The 13,552-nt window shown below is 45.1% G+C and overlaps 1 protein-coding gene across 2 annotated transcripts in view; it reads right to left on the bottom strand.

Moving 5' to 3' along the window:
* The window catches only part of GAREM1 (GRB2 associated regulator of MAPK1 subtype 1), a 156,661-nt gene that overhangs the window by 107,883 nt on the left and 35,226 nt on the right, over window positions 1-13,552 (bottom strand). For both annotated transcript variants that reach the window (XM_074987230.1, XM_074987231.1), the window contains exon 2: window positions 8,915-9,055. In XM_074987230.1, the coding sequence (XP_074843331.1) occupies window positions 8,915-9,055 (141 nt within the window). The remainder of the gene's footprint in view (window positions 1-8,914; window positions 9,056-13,552) is intronic.

Below are 13,552 nucleotides of genomic sequence, written 5' to 3'. Positions count from 1 at the left end.
TTAATGAGTGATTCAATACTTGTCATTCAGTCTCAATTTCCAGCTGTCAGAGGTTTAAAACACCCAGAGGATGAGGATGTATCCCTGACCATCCTGACCGATTGCTCCAGGAATTTCTCTAATTTCTTTTCAAACCCAGTTATACTCTTTGACTTTTATGACATCCCCTGGCAATGAGTTCCGCAGACTGACCGTGTGTTGTATGAAGAAGTACTTCCTTATGTTTGTTTTAAGCCAGTCTATTAATGCCATGGGGGTGGGGGGAATCCCTAGTTTCTGTGTTATGTACAGGGGTAAATAGCACTTCCTTATTTGCTTTCTCCACACACCACTTATGATTCTATAATCTTTTTGCATTGTATTACACTTACCCACTCCATCTTTGTTCCTCTGTAAAGCTTTGTTTTGCTAGATTAAAAATCCACACATGGGTCAGTCAATTTCTAGAATTATTGAAGTTCTTACTCCACATGTAATTCCTGCGCAGAATAACATGTCTAATGTGTCCACCTCTAGGGACTGTCAAAGAAATTTCATTACATCTGCGAATCCTATGACCCCACATAGACACGATGCCCATCAGCAATGACTGAACCTGAGACTCTCAAAAATCTACCCTTGAGAAGAAAGAAACCTAAAGGAGCTCCAAGATATTAGTAGAACATACAGCCAGCGGAGTGAGACAAGAGCACACACAGCAGCCAGTGGCTACGTCTACACGTGCACCCAACTTCGAAATAGCTTATTTCGATGTTGCGACATCGAAATAGGCTATTTCGATGAATAACGTCTACACGTCCTCCAGGGCTGGCAACGTCGATGTTCAACTTCGACGTTGCTCAGCCCAACATCGAAATAGGCACAGCGAGGGAACGTCTACACGCCAAAGTAGCACACATCGAAATAAGGGAGCCAGGCACAGCTGCAGACAGGGTCACGGGGCGGACTCAACAGCAAGTCGCTCCCTTAAAGGGCCCCTCCCAGACACACTTTCATTAAACAGTGCAAGATACACAGAGCCAACAACTAGTTGCAGACCCTGTATATGCAGCACGGACCCCCAGCTGCAGCAGCAGCAGCCAGAAGCCCTGGGCTAAGGGCTGCTGCCCACGGTGACCACAGAGCCCCGCAAGGGCTGGAGAGAGAGTATCTCTCAACCCCCCAGCTGATGGCCGCCATGGAGGACCCCGCTATTTCGATGTTGCGGGACGCGGATCGTCTACACGTCCCTACTTCGATGTTGAACGTCGAAGTAGGGCGCTATTCCCATCCGCTCATGGGGTTAGCGACTTCGACGTCTCGCCGCCTAACGTCGATTTCAACTTCGAAATAGCGCCCAACACGTGTAGACGTGACGGGCGCTATTTCGAAGTTACTGCCGCTACTTCGAAGTAGCGTGCACGTGTAGACGCAGCCAGTGTGTTACATACTACTTTTCAAATCCAGGTAAAGTGCCAATGTGTAGCACACAGGGGTCAAAGTGGAGGATGGCTCCATAAACAGACACTACACAAGATTAGTCACCTTTCCAACCAACCCCGGGAGACCATCACTGATGGGGAGGATGCAGACAGTCAATGGTGATAAGAAGCAGTCCATGCAGTCTGCTCCTATGTGCCTTCCATTTCCAGAGTCCCTTTCATTTTAAAAGTGTAATCCCAGAGGTCCCTCAGTCCTATGCACCAAGATAAGACGACAGCTTATTTTTTTCCTTGGCAGACTACTTTTTACTGACATCCAGAAAGTTATAGACAATTGCCTAAGCTGGTGTTATTAATTTTTCCAACCTGGCCCATGCATAATTCATACAAGCAGTTGAAGATACTACAGAGGCAGATGTCCATTTGTTCAGTGTGTAGAGCCAGGAGTAGGTGCATTTTAAACATTTATAAAGCTATTTTACAAGAGGGTGCTTCCTTGATAGGTTTCATTTATGAAATAAAATGGTGAATGCCAATTACCCTGGGATAGGGCAGACACACTAGGCAGCAAATTAACACCAGTATGTGGAATATAATGTCTTTAAACTTTCATGAAGCCAGATTCTATTCATACACATTAAAATGGGATTCACAATCAAAATGTTAATTTTGACCCACCCTTCATTTAACATGCATGTGAAGACTCATCTTTTGTTTTAGGAGCCAGATCACATTAGCCATTTTGTTTTAATTATATGAAAATTGAACTAGACGCTACATTAACTTTAGCTTTTACTCTAAAGAGAAGCAGACTGGAAACAGTATCCAAAAGGGAACAGTAACAGACTAACAGCTGTGTCATACTGAACTGTTCCTCTACAACAAGAGCCTAACCTTGTCACCATCGCCAGTTGAATATTTACAATGAAGCAGCGGGAAAAAGCTGGACGTGATGGTCAGCAGGACAGCTGAGCTGAGCCCAGGATCCGCTGTTCAATAATTCATTTCCATCCTGCTAAAAACACTTTGGGTGAAATAAATATTAATATCTAGCCTTCTAAAGAGTGTCTGCACCTTATTCTGAGGGGTGGCAAAATAATGCTGGCTCAATACTAGCAGTCATGCATATGAATGACGGTCTTGCAGTACGTAAGCCTAAAATCCAAGAATGACCTTAGTTGCAACTTCTCCTTCTGTTCTGTAGTTGCACTCAAAGGTCTTAATGAAAGCTATGCTGTTATAATTTTGACATTATAAGCAAAAATCTACTTCATCCTTTAAAAGAAAATAAAGATTGCTATTATAACTGCAGGAACTGTATAGCTCTTGTAGAAAATTTTTAACTATAGCCAGTATCAAATAGCTACCGTGGAGTTCACACAGCATGTTTCCAATTCATAGGACCTCAAAGCTACAGCATTCATTAAAAACAATAGTAGTCAGCAAAGCACTGGATAGCAAAGATTTAGAGAGATAGAGTATTTAGAACTGCACTATTTAAAAAAGAAAAAGCACACCAGATATTTTTTATCCACCAAAAACTAGCTAAATGGTATAACTCCACAGCAAACCCCCTGCCAAGCGATGGGCATTTTTACAAATAGAAAACAGAATTTTTTATACAGATTGGTTAGGAAGCTAAATATACCTCCAGTACACCTCAACACCAAGCACAGCTGCAGTGCTTACCCTTTAGTAACATTTGGACCAGAGCTGGCAGCTGAGTGTTGGTATTGAAAAGCTGCCATTATAGCCACATAAATGTACCACCCAACAGCAGACTGCAAAAACTGCTCTGAGAAAAGTTAAACACACATACACAAGGTCTTCTTTCCCAGTTCACCACCACCTGTAACACTATGTTTTCAAAATCACTTCTAACTCATGTCTGAAGCTATTTCAGAACCCAGCAAGTGTGTATGTTCATGGCATACTGAGGAAGCAATGAAATTCTTCATTAGCTCCAAGTTAAAATTCAGAAGCTGATATTTAGTTTTTGGTCAGAACTTTCCTATATCCATGGAAGATATTTTAATGTTAATGAATTACACTTAAGTTTATAATGGGACTCTCAGGGTAAGGTAGGAGGGAGTGGTGGTTTTACTTTTCTAGCGTTTCATTTTCCCTGTTGCTGTTCTTCACTGCAGAGCCCTGAGTGGAGTCAAAAAGGCAGATCTGCATCCAACCCACAGCTGCCAGGATCAACCCATGATCTGACCTGCAAATCACTAGCCATCTTTTACCTCTATCTACACCTGCAGCAGCAAGCCAGCTGAAAGGGGGAAGGAAGTGAACAGGAGGAGAAGTCTTGCAGGCAAGAGGCAGAGTGAAGGCAAGGACTGGGGATAAGTGGCAACATAGGGATGAGGTAAGCAGTGGTGGGAGGGGAGAGCCATTGGGTGGTGAGCAGGCAATAGACAGCCCCGACTCTGACCTATCTCCCAGCCTCAGACACTGGCTGCCAGATGTGAGTACGTTTCACCAGCCGGGCTGCCCAAGCCGGACTTCACAAGATCAGCACCACCAAGAGCAGGGTCCTGCCAAATTCACAGTCCCTTCTGATCAATTTCAGGGCCAGAGTGTTTTCCAGCTGGTTAAGTTCACCATTTCAGAGGTTTGTAACTGTAATTTCCTGGTGTTCTAACTCGGGGGTCCTGACCCAACATGGGGAAGTTGCAAAGTTGTGGGGGTCCTCAAGCATCCCACCTTCACTTCTATGATGCATTCAGGGCAGAGACAGAGCAGGCTTCTGGAGGTGGCAGTGGAAAATTTATGGGGCCCTAAAGAAAAATGGGCGCCCCAGGCCTGGAAGAAGCCCCAGAGGTTATAGCCCCACACCCAGTCACCCAGAATCCAATCAGGAGCCCAGGCAGATGACCCAAACTGCAGCTGCAGCAACAAACAGTTACCAGGAAGCCCTGAACCTGGTAGGAATCACTAGAGGAAGAAGGCCAGTAGCAGAGCTCAGGAGCCACACAGGAGCTGCAGGGGCAGGAGGGAAGTGAGCCCAGGCGGCCCCCAGTTGCAGCTGCCAGGAGCAGTCCCTAATCCTGGCTGGAGCTGATGGGAAGAAGGAAGCACTGGGCTCCGTGCCTTGATCAGGACAGGAGCTGCGAGGGCAGAAACCCAGGAACAGGGGTTGTCCTGGCTGCAGCAGATGGGAGCAGAAGTGCTCACCCCCTGCTGGAGCTGCTGGGGAAAGATGCTCCAGTCTCCACTCCCAGAGCCACTGGAGTAGTGGGTGGGGAGTTAGGAGAGAACTCAGAGCTCATCAGGAACAGCAGCCCCAACCTCGGGAGGAAGGCCCCCAGTGGTAGCAGGAGCCCAGGGTTGGGGGCAGGGGTTGGAGGGAAGATGGGGGCCCTGCTCTCTGGCTACGCCAATGCAGAAGAGACAGTGTATCACCATCATTTCTGCACTGCATCTCAAGGTGGTTCTGATCTCCCTACCAGAAATGGCCATATAAGGGAAGAACAACTTGTCCCTCCCTCGGCTGGCCAGGCTAGCAGCTAGAAGCTCCTGGCTCTTAGCAGCCTGGGGAGATCCTATTTCATGGGGCGGGGCAGGGCAGATATTACAGTTTGTGACTCTCACAACTGTGAAATAGGCAGAGCCCTACCTATGAGACAAGGGGTCGTAGCCCAGCCACTACCTCTCACCATGTACCTGCCAAATACGGGCCTATTGCCCTGGGAGGACCAGGGGCAGTACAGGGCCCAGGAGTCCCCATGGCTTCTCCAGAGCCCAACTTGGAGCTCCCCACCACCTGCATGCATGGGCCTGCCCTCCCTGTAGTGACCGGCTGCAGCGATGGGCTCCCAGGTTTTCTTGCCCACTCCAGATTCTCCCCAGCTCGCTGACTTTCATCCCTCTGCTCCATGAGACATCCAACAGGGAGCCCAGCTCCTTGGCACTTTCTGATCTCTCCAACCCCTGCCAGGTACTGACACTCCCCTTTTATCATCTCACTCTCCCTTCTCCCAGACTGGGCTGTGGCTTTTTATCCCTGTTTAAACCCCTCCAGGCTCTTATTTCCTGGACACATTACCCAGAAGAAGTGGGGAAGAGTGGTCACTGCCATGGTAAAAGGGGCTGGCGACTGGGCTGCTCATTATAAGCCACTCCATGAGCACTGGGAAGAGACTGGGCATTTCCAAAGCAGTTTAGGACTTGGCCTGTGTGGCTTAGCTTGCCCCATGACAGCATCTCAGTCTCTGCTCCAGATCCACAGAGCCTTGTGTAGTTGTATCTGCATCTGCTCCGCTACCCACAAAAACAGTCTGCAGATATCCATGGGTTTGTACAATTCTACTTTACTGGCATCAAAGCGTATTACACATGCTAAACACAATTTTTGCTTGGTATCAGCCATATTCTATACCAATGGATCCCTTATGCAACTAGACTTCTGTGGGATCTTGGGAGTAGAGCCTAATTTCAGGTTTTTATCTCAGTGACATTTGTGTAAATGTTGAGTTACTACATAGGGTGGAGTAACTCTACATTCATACCAGTGTAAAAGATTAGAATCTAACCCTCCATCTCAAATTCAGAATTAGTAAAACCAGTACAGTAAGGTCTCAGAGTACATGACCCCACTCTTGCATGGCTGACCCCTTATTCATACAGTAATCCACTGCTTACGTGACTTCACATTGCGCAAAACTCACTTGAACGTGAGTTTTGCACAATGTGAAGCTGCTGGGCTCTCAGCCTGCCTAGTTTCCTGCAGCTGCAGGCAGCCAGGCAGGCTAAGCATCCCTTCCCCTGTCTTCCCAGAGCAGCACTATGCACCTCTCTGAGAAAGTAGGGGGAAGGCTTTTTCTGAGGGCCCCAACCCACACCCACCCCAACCCTCCCCGACTTACACAAAATTCAAGGTACGCGAGGATTGCCTGGAATGCAGCCCTCATGTATCTTGCAGGATTACTGTATTTCAAGAACAAACAGGAGATCAGTTAACTACTGCAAAAAGACATCCCCAGTAGCAATCATGTTTTAATAAGCCCCTTGTGATGTCAGCACTCTTTCATGCCAATAATTAGTTCAATTTTGTATTTCCCATCTTCCAAGTTTACATTAAAGATTCTAAAATGCACCATTCGGTAGGTAGAGATCTAAGTATTTATTCAGCTAAAGCATTTCAACTCAAGTCATAATGACTCTGAGTCTGCTGCTATAGGCTGAACCTCTCTAATCCTGCACTCTCTCATCCGGCAACATCCGTAATACGGTCTGATTTTAGTTAGCCTGATGATCACTTATCATGGGTGTGGCCAAGCTTCCTGTGGTCCCATAAAGTTTGTTTCAGCCACCAGTCCTGGCTCTCAATGTTCTGTGCTGTTATTTATCTGTAACTTAACCCTAAACGTCTTCTAAGAGCCCAGTAAGCAGTGGAAGTGTTGGTAATGCTGCCAGACAACACTGACCTCCCGTGGTCTGGAAAATTCTCCTGGTTGGCACTGGTCAGGTCCCAAGAGTGCCAGACTAGAGAGGTTCAACCTATAATACACCTACAGTAAAAACTGTTCATATTAAACAAGTTTAATTTCACCTGCATTATAAAATAGTATTGTGTATCTTCAGGATGAAGAATATAAACATAGCTTTTTAAATTAAGATTCCAAACTCCAAGAGAAACAGAAGCTGGGAAAATAACTGGAGTAAGTCCCATCACTGAGATAAAAGCACATCACTGCAGAATGACTTTTGTATTCAAAACTTTTTGCTTTAAGGCTAGCTAGCTCATCCACAACAAAACAAACTCTCACTACATTAGTTACATATTGGAGTGCACCAAAGAGAGTGTTAACAAAGGAAAATAATCTGGTCAACATGGTATAGGAAAGAAAATAGGACTCCAATTTTGTTTTTAATGTTTTATTAGTGTTTATAACTCTAGGGTCATATCTACTCATGCCCCTCCCTTTCAGAAGGGGCATATTAATGAGGCAATTCAGACCAGATTAATGAGGCGCTAATGTGCATATTTGGCACCTTATTAGCATAATAGCAGCCAGTCATGCTCCAAAAGTGCAACTTTCAAAACGCAGACTGGCTGTATAGACACAGACACTTCAAAATTCCCTTGAATTTCAAAGTGTGGTGCTTATTTCGAAGCACCCGTATCTATACAGCCAGTCTGGGTTTCAAAAATAGCACTTTTGAAGCATGACTGGCTGCCATTATGCTAATGAAGCACTGAATATGCACATTAGCACCTCATTAACCTGTTCCAAAGTGCCTCATTAACAAGTCTCTTGTGAAAGGGAGGGACATGTGTAGACATGGCCAAGCTGTCTATTATACTTTATATTCCTCTTCTCCCCTCCCCCACCAATTATTTCCCCTCAAAGAGAAGAGTTTATGTCTCTTCCTATGGTAGATATTATTTAAATGCTAAACATGTTATCTTGTTCAATTTGGAAACAATGGCAGCAAATTAGTAAAAAAGTTTCTGCCATACAGAAAATAAACTAGGAAAGTATATTAATCAGTTATACCACATTTATGCATAACAGTATAAAACAAAAACTGAATACACATAAAAACTATTGGCAGCTAATTATACTCCCAAATTATTCCCAATGTTGTCAACAGTAGGGCTGTCAATTGCTGTTAAGCCAAGTGATTTAAACGCAAAACAAAGCAACAAAATTAGAATTGCCACAATTGCAGGTTTAATCACAATGTTAACACCAGAATACCAATTTCAATGTATTATAAATATTTGGGATGTTTTCCTATGTTTTCATAATTCTAGCACCCTGCACAGTGCTCAGCTTTATATTACTTTTGATTACAAACATTCACACTGTGCACAATAGTATTTTTCAATTCATCTCATACAAGTACTAGAAGCGCAATCCATCATGAAAGTGCAATTTACAAATGCAGAATTATTTTTTTATGTGACTGCACTCAAAAACAATGGAAGATATTAGAGCCTATAAATCCAGTTCTTGTTTAGCCACTCAAGTTTGTTTACATTTATGGGAGATAATACTAACTGCTTCTTACCGACGTCACCTGAAATTGAGAACAGGCAGTGCTGTGGCCAATGCTGCAAGGTATTTGCACATCAGATATGCTAAATGTTACTCTGCCACTTTACATTCCAACCTCCGCTGCAGACTACATGTTCATGTTAAATTGCTATTCTGTTAACTATGCAATTAAAACTGACTAATCATAACTCACCCCCCACCCCAATCTCAGGATGAATTGCTATTATTTTTGGCATTCGACAGCCCTGCTGAGTAGCTATATGATTTGCCAGAGTACTGCCTAAGTAAATAAATGCATTCCATCTCGTGCAGTAGGCTGGACATGGTTTCAGTTTCTCTTACACTCTTTGATACTGTTATAAGGTTCAAACAAAATGACTAGCACCAGGTATTTAGCTTCTCTGCCAAGCAAAGAAGTCATCAATGTAATTGACAGGAAATTCATTCTCTTTTGATAGTTTATTTTAAAATTAACGGTAGCTTTACCTGCATAATGTACAGGGATTTCTATCTTTGGCCCTATGACATAATGACCTTCCTCCAGACTATGAGCTGTAATTGTTGTCCACTGCCGACATGAGTGAATCACCAGGTAATCATTCTCTCGAAGGCCTTCAATGGCATCTCCTGCAAAACAGATGCAAAATTACATCAGATTCACTGCAAAAAAGAAATACTAAGTTCTATGGTACTTAATTTAAAATAACCCTTTTATACTGCATTGCTGTTTACTGTAGGGATTAAGTATTTTTAACACTGAATTTCACAAAGAGTTTGGTATTTATAACTCTTACAGCTTGACAAAATGAATTTAATACTAGTGTATAAATATTAGACAAAAAGGATTCAGCTACACAGTAGCAGTTCCGGGGTTTTGTGTTGAAAGCTAGAATGAGCAGACTTTTTGGCCTTTGTTTACTTTTATTTAGCTCCCTTGAAGAGAAGCACATGACATTTTAATTTTCAAGTACAGTGATAACCTTAGCTTTGCCAGGCATCTGGTTTTTGACTGGAACCCCTGATCAAAAAGGGCCCCCGGTGACTCCTGTCAGCACCGCTGGCTGGGCCAGTAGAAGTGTGATCAGCAGTACAGCAAGGCTGAGGCAATATTCCCTGCTTGCGCTGGCTTTGCACGTCTCCCAGAATAAGACGGTGTGTCCCTGCAGCCCCTAGGTGCAGGGGCAGTCAGGGAAGCTCTACATGCTGCTCCCTCCTTGAACAGCTGCACAGCTCACATTGATCGGGAAATATGGCCAAAGGAAGCTGCAGGGATGGCACCTGTGCACAGGGGTACTGTGCACAGCACAGCCACCCGGCCACCCATGTGCCGAGAGGCCACAGAGATATTCTGGCCACTTCCTGGAGCCAAGGCTTAGCTTTGCTTCCCTACCAACCAGGGACTGTCTGAGCAGGAGTCACCTGGATCGACCCCAAACCTCCACCCACATCTCAACCTCCTTCCCACAGCCTGCATCCCACATCCAAATCTACTGCCTCAGCCCTGAGACTGCTCCCAAACTCCAATCCCTTGGCTCCTGCCCACAGTCCCCTCCTGCACTTCAAACCCTTCATTCTCAGCCCCACTCGCAGCCCACATCTCAGCCCTCTGCCCCAGGCCTGAACCCACTCCTACACCCCAAACCCCTCCTCCCCAGACACCTCAGAGCCCTCACTCCACCCTGCACTCCAACCTCCGGAGACAGCCCAGCAGAAGTTAGTGAGTGTGGGGGAAGCAAGCGATAAAGGGGGAGGAGGTTGAGTGAGTGGAGGCAGGGCTCAGAAGAGGCGTGAGGCAAGTGACTGGGCAAGGATGTTCCGTTCTGTGAGATTAGAAAGTTGGCAACCCTAGATAATCAGTGTGTTTACTTTTCGGATACCTTACTGGGGGTTTTGGAGCAAGTGGTGGGAGGACAATATGGTCAAAAATCAGGTGCCTGACAGCCCCATGGTTATCTTGATATTTGAAAATTGAAAGAACAAGGGACAGCTTTCCCACCTCATGCACAACTATGATTCTTATTATTAAAAAAAACACATACTGGGACTATCTGCACAAAATCAACATTTGTACTGAGAATTGTGGAATTACCCAAGATACTTTGTTTCTAAAAAAAGCTTCATTTCATCATCCACCTTTGCAATTGTATGTTCAAACCACAAAATAAAAGAAAGCACTATTCTGCACATTCAAAAAGAGAAGAAATGCTTACAAAACTGATAGAGATATAGCCGTGCTAGTCTATATACTATGACAACAAAAAAGCAGTCCAGTAGCACTTTAAAGACTAACAAAATAATTTACTAGGTGATGAGCTTTTGTGTGACAGACCCACTTCATCTGAAGAAGTGGGTCTGTCCCATGAAAGCTCATCACCTAACAAATTATTGTGTTAGTCTTTAAAGTGCTACTGGACTGCTTTTTTGTTTACAAAACTGATGAATATCAGAAGGGTATCTGAGTTAGTCTGTATCTTCAAAAACAAGAAGTCCTGTGGCATATTATAGACTAACAGATATTTTGGAGCATAAACTTTCATGGGCTAAGACCCGCTTCATCTTCGCCCACAAAAGCTTATGCTCCAAAATATCTGTTAGTCTACAAAGTGCCACAGGACTTCTTGTTTTTTAATAATGAGCAAGTACTTCCTACCATACTGCAGAGTACAGCAATCATAGAAACATAGAACAATAGAGCTGGAAGAGACCTAAAAAAGCCATCAAGTCCAGCCCCCTGCTCTAAGCAGGACCAAACCCATCAGATCAGCCCTGCCAGGGCTTTGTCAAGCCGAGAATCAAACACCTCCAGGGATGGAGACTCCACTACTTCCCTGGGTAGACCATTCCAATGCTTCACCACCCTCCTAGTGAAAAAGTTTTTTCCCTAATGTTCAACCTGGACCTTTCCAACTGCAGCTTGAGACCGTTGTTCCGTGTTCTGCCATCCGTGACCACTGTGAACAGCCTCTCTCCAGCCTCTTTGCAGCCTCCCTTCAGTAAGTTGAAGGCTGTTATCAAGTCCCAACCCCCCACTCTTCTCTTCCGCAAACTAAACAGTCCCAATTCCCTCAACCTTTCTTCATAAGTCATATGCTCCAGCCCTCTAATTATTTTGGTCACCCTCTATCCACATCCTTCCTATAACTGGGGGCCCAGAACTGGACACAGTACTCCCGATGTGGCTTCACCAAAGCCGAATAAAAAGGAACAATCACTTCTCTGGATCTACTGGCAATGCTCCTCTTGATGCAACCTAATATGCCATTAGCTTTCTTGGCTACAACGGCACACTGTTGACTCATGTCCAGCTTCTCGTCCACTACAACTCCCAGGTCCCTTTCTGTAAAACTACTACCGAGCCAGTCGGACCCCAGCCTGTAACAATGCTTGGGATTCTTCTGGCCCAAGTGCCGGACTCTGCACTTGTCCTTACTGAACCTCATCAGATTTCTTGCAGCCCAGTCTTCCAATTTGTCTAAGTCAGTCTGGACCCTGTCCCTACCCTCCAGCGTACCTACCTTTCCCCCTAGCTTAGGGTCATCCGCAAACTTGCTGAGGGTGCAATCCAACCCTCATCCAGGTCATTGATAAATATGTTGAACAGAACAGGACCAGGAACCAAACCTTGGGGCACTCCACTAGAAACCGACCGCCATCCCGACATCAAGCCCTTGATCACTACCCTCTGGGCCTGACCTTCTAGCCAGCTTTCTATCCATCTTACCGTCCATTTATCCAATCCACATTCCTTTAACTTGCCAACATGAATATTGTGGGAAACCGTATCAAAAGCTTTGCTGAAGTCAAGATAAATCACATCCATTGATTTTCCCCTATCCACAGAGCCAGTTCTCTCATCGTAGAAACTAATCAGATTGGTCAGGCATGACTTGCCCTTCATGAATCCATGCTGACTATTCCTGATCACTCTCCCCTCCTCCAAGTGCCTCAAAATGACTTCCTTGAGGAGCCCCTCCATGATTTTTCCAGGGACCGATGTAAGACTGACCAGCCTATACCTCCCTGGATTATCCTTCTTCTCTCTTTTAAAGATGGGCACTATATTTGCCTTTTTCCAATCATCCGGGATCTCTCCCGATCTCCACAACTTTTCAAAGATAACGGCCAAGGGCTCATCAAAAACATGCGCCAACTCCCTCAGAACCCTAGGATGAATTAAGTCCGGGCCCATCGATTTATGTACATTTAGCTTTTTTAGATAGCTCCTAACCTGTTCTTTCCCCACCAAAGGCTGTCCACTTTCATCCCACAATGCATCACTTATCGCATTAGTCCAGGAGCTGTCTCTGTCCATGAAGACAGAGGCAAAGAAAGCACTAAGGACTTCAGCTTTCCCTACATCATCTGTCACTGGGTTACCTCCCTCATCCACTAGAGACCCCACGCCCTCTCTGATCACCACCTTCTTGGTAACATGCCTATAGAAACTTTTCTTGTTATCCTTCACATTCCTCGCGAGTCGTAATTCCAGTTGCACTTTCACCTTCCTGTTAACTGCCCTACGTTCTCGAGCTACACATTTATACCCCTCCCTAGACATCTGTCCCAGTTTCCACTTTTTGTAAGTTCCCTTTCTGCGCCTAAGTTTTCCAAGGATTTCCCCATTAAGCCAGTCTGGTCTCTTACCATATTTACTTCTCTTGCTGAGCATCGGGACAGTTTCTTTCTGCGCCTCCAATAGGGCTTCCTTAAAATACTGCCAGTTTTCATGGACTCCTTTTCCCTTCATGGTAGCATCCCAGGGCATTCTGCACATCAGGTTCCTGAACGAGTCAAAGTCTGCTTTTCTCAAGTCCAAGGTATGTAATTTGCTGCTCTCTTTCCTTCCTTTGGTCAGGATCCTGAAGTCTACCATCTCATGATCACTGCTTCTCAGATTGTCCCCCACGTCTACCTTCCCTATGAGTTCCTCTCTGTTTGTAAGCAGCAGGTCAAGCCGCGCACAACCTTCGGTCGGGTCCTTCAGCACTTGTACCAAGAAGTGATCCCCAACATTCTCCAGAAATTTCCTGGACTGCTTGTGTACCACCGTATCGGTCCCCCAACAGATGTCAGGGTAATTGAAGTCCCCGACAAAAACGAGAGCCTGTGATCCGGAAACTTCTC

The sequence above is a fragment of the Carettochelys insculpta genome, chromosome 2 (assembly GCF_033958435.1).
Source record: "Carettochelys insculpta isolate YL-2023 chromosome 2, ASM3395843v1, whole genome shotgun sequence".
Classification (NCBI taxonomy): domain Eukaryota; kingdom Metazoa; phylum Chordata; order Testudines; family Carettochelyidae; genus Carettochelys; species Carettochelys insculpta.
This window is presented reverse-complemented; position numbering and strand designations above follow the sequence as displayed.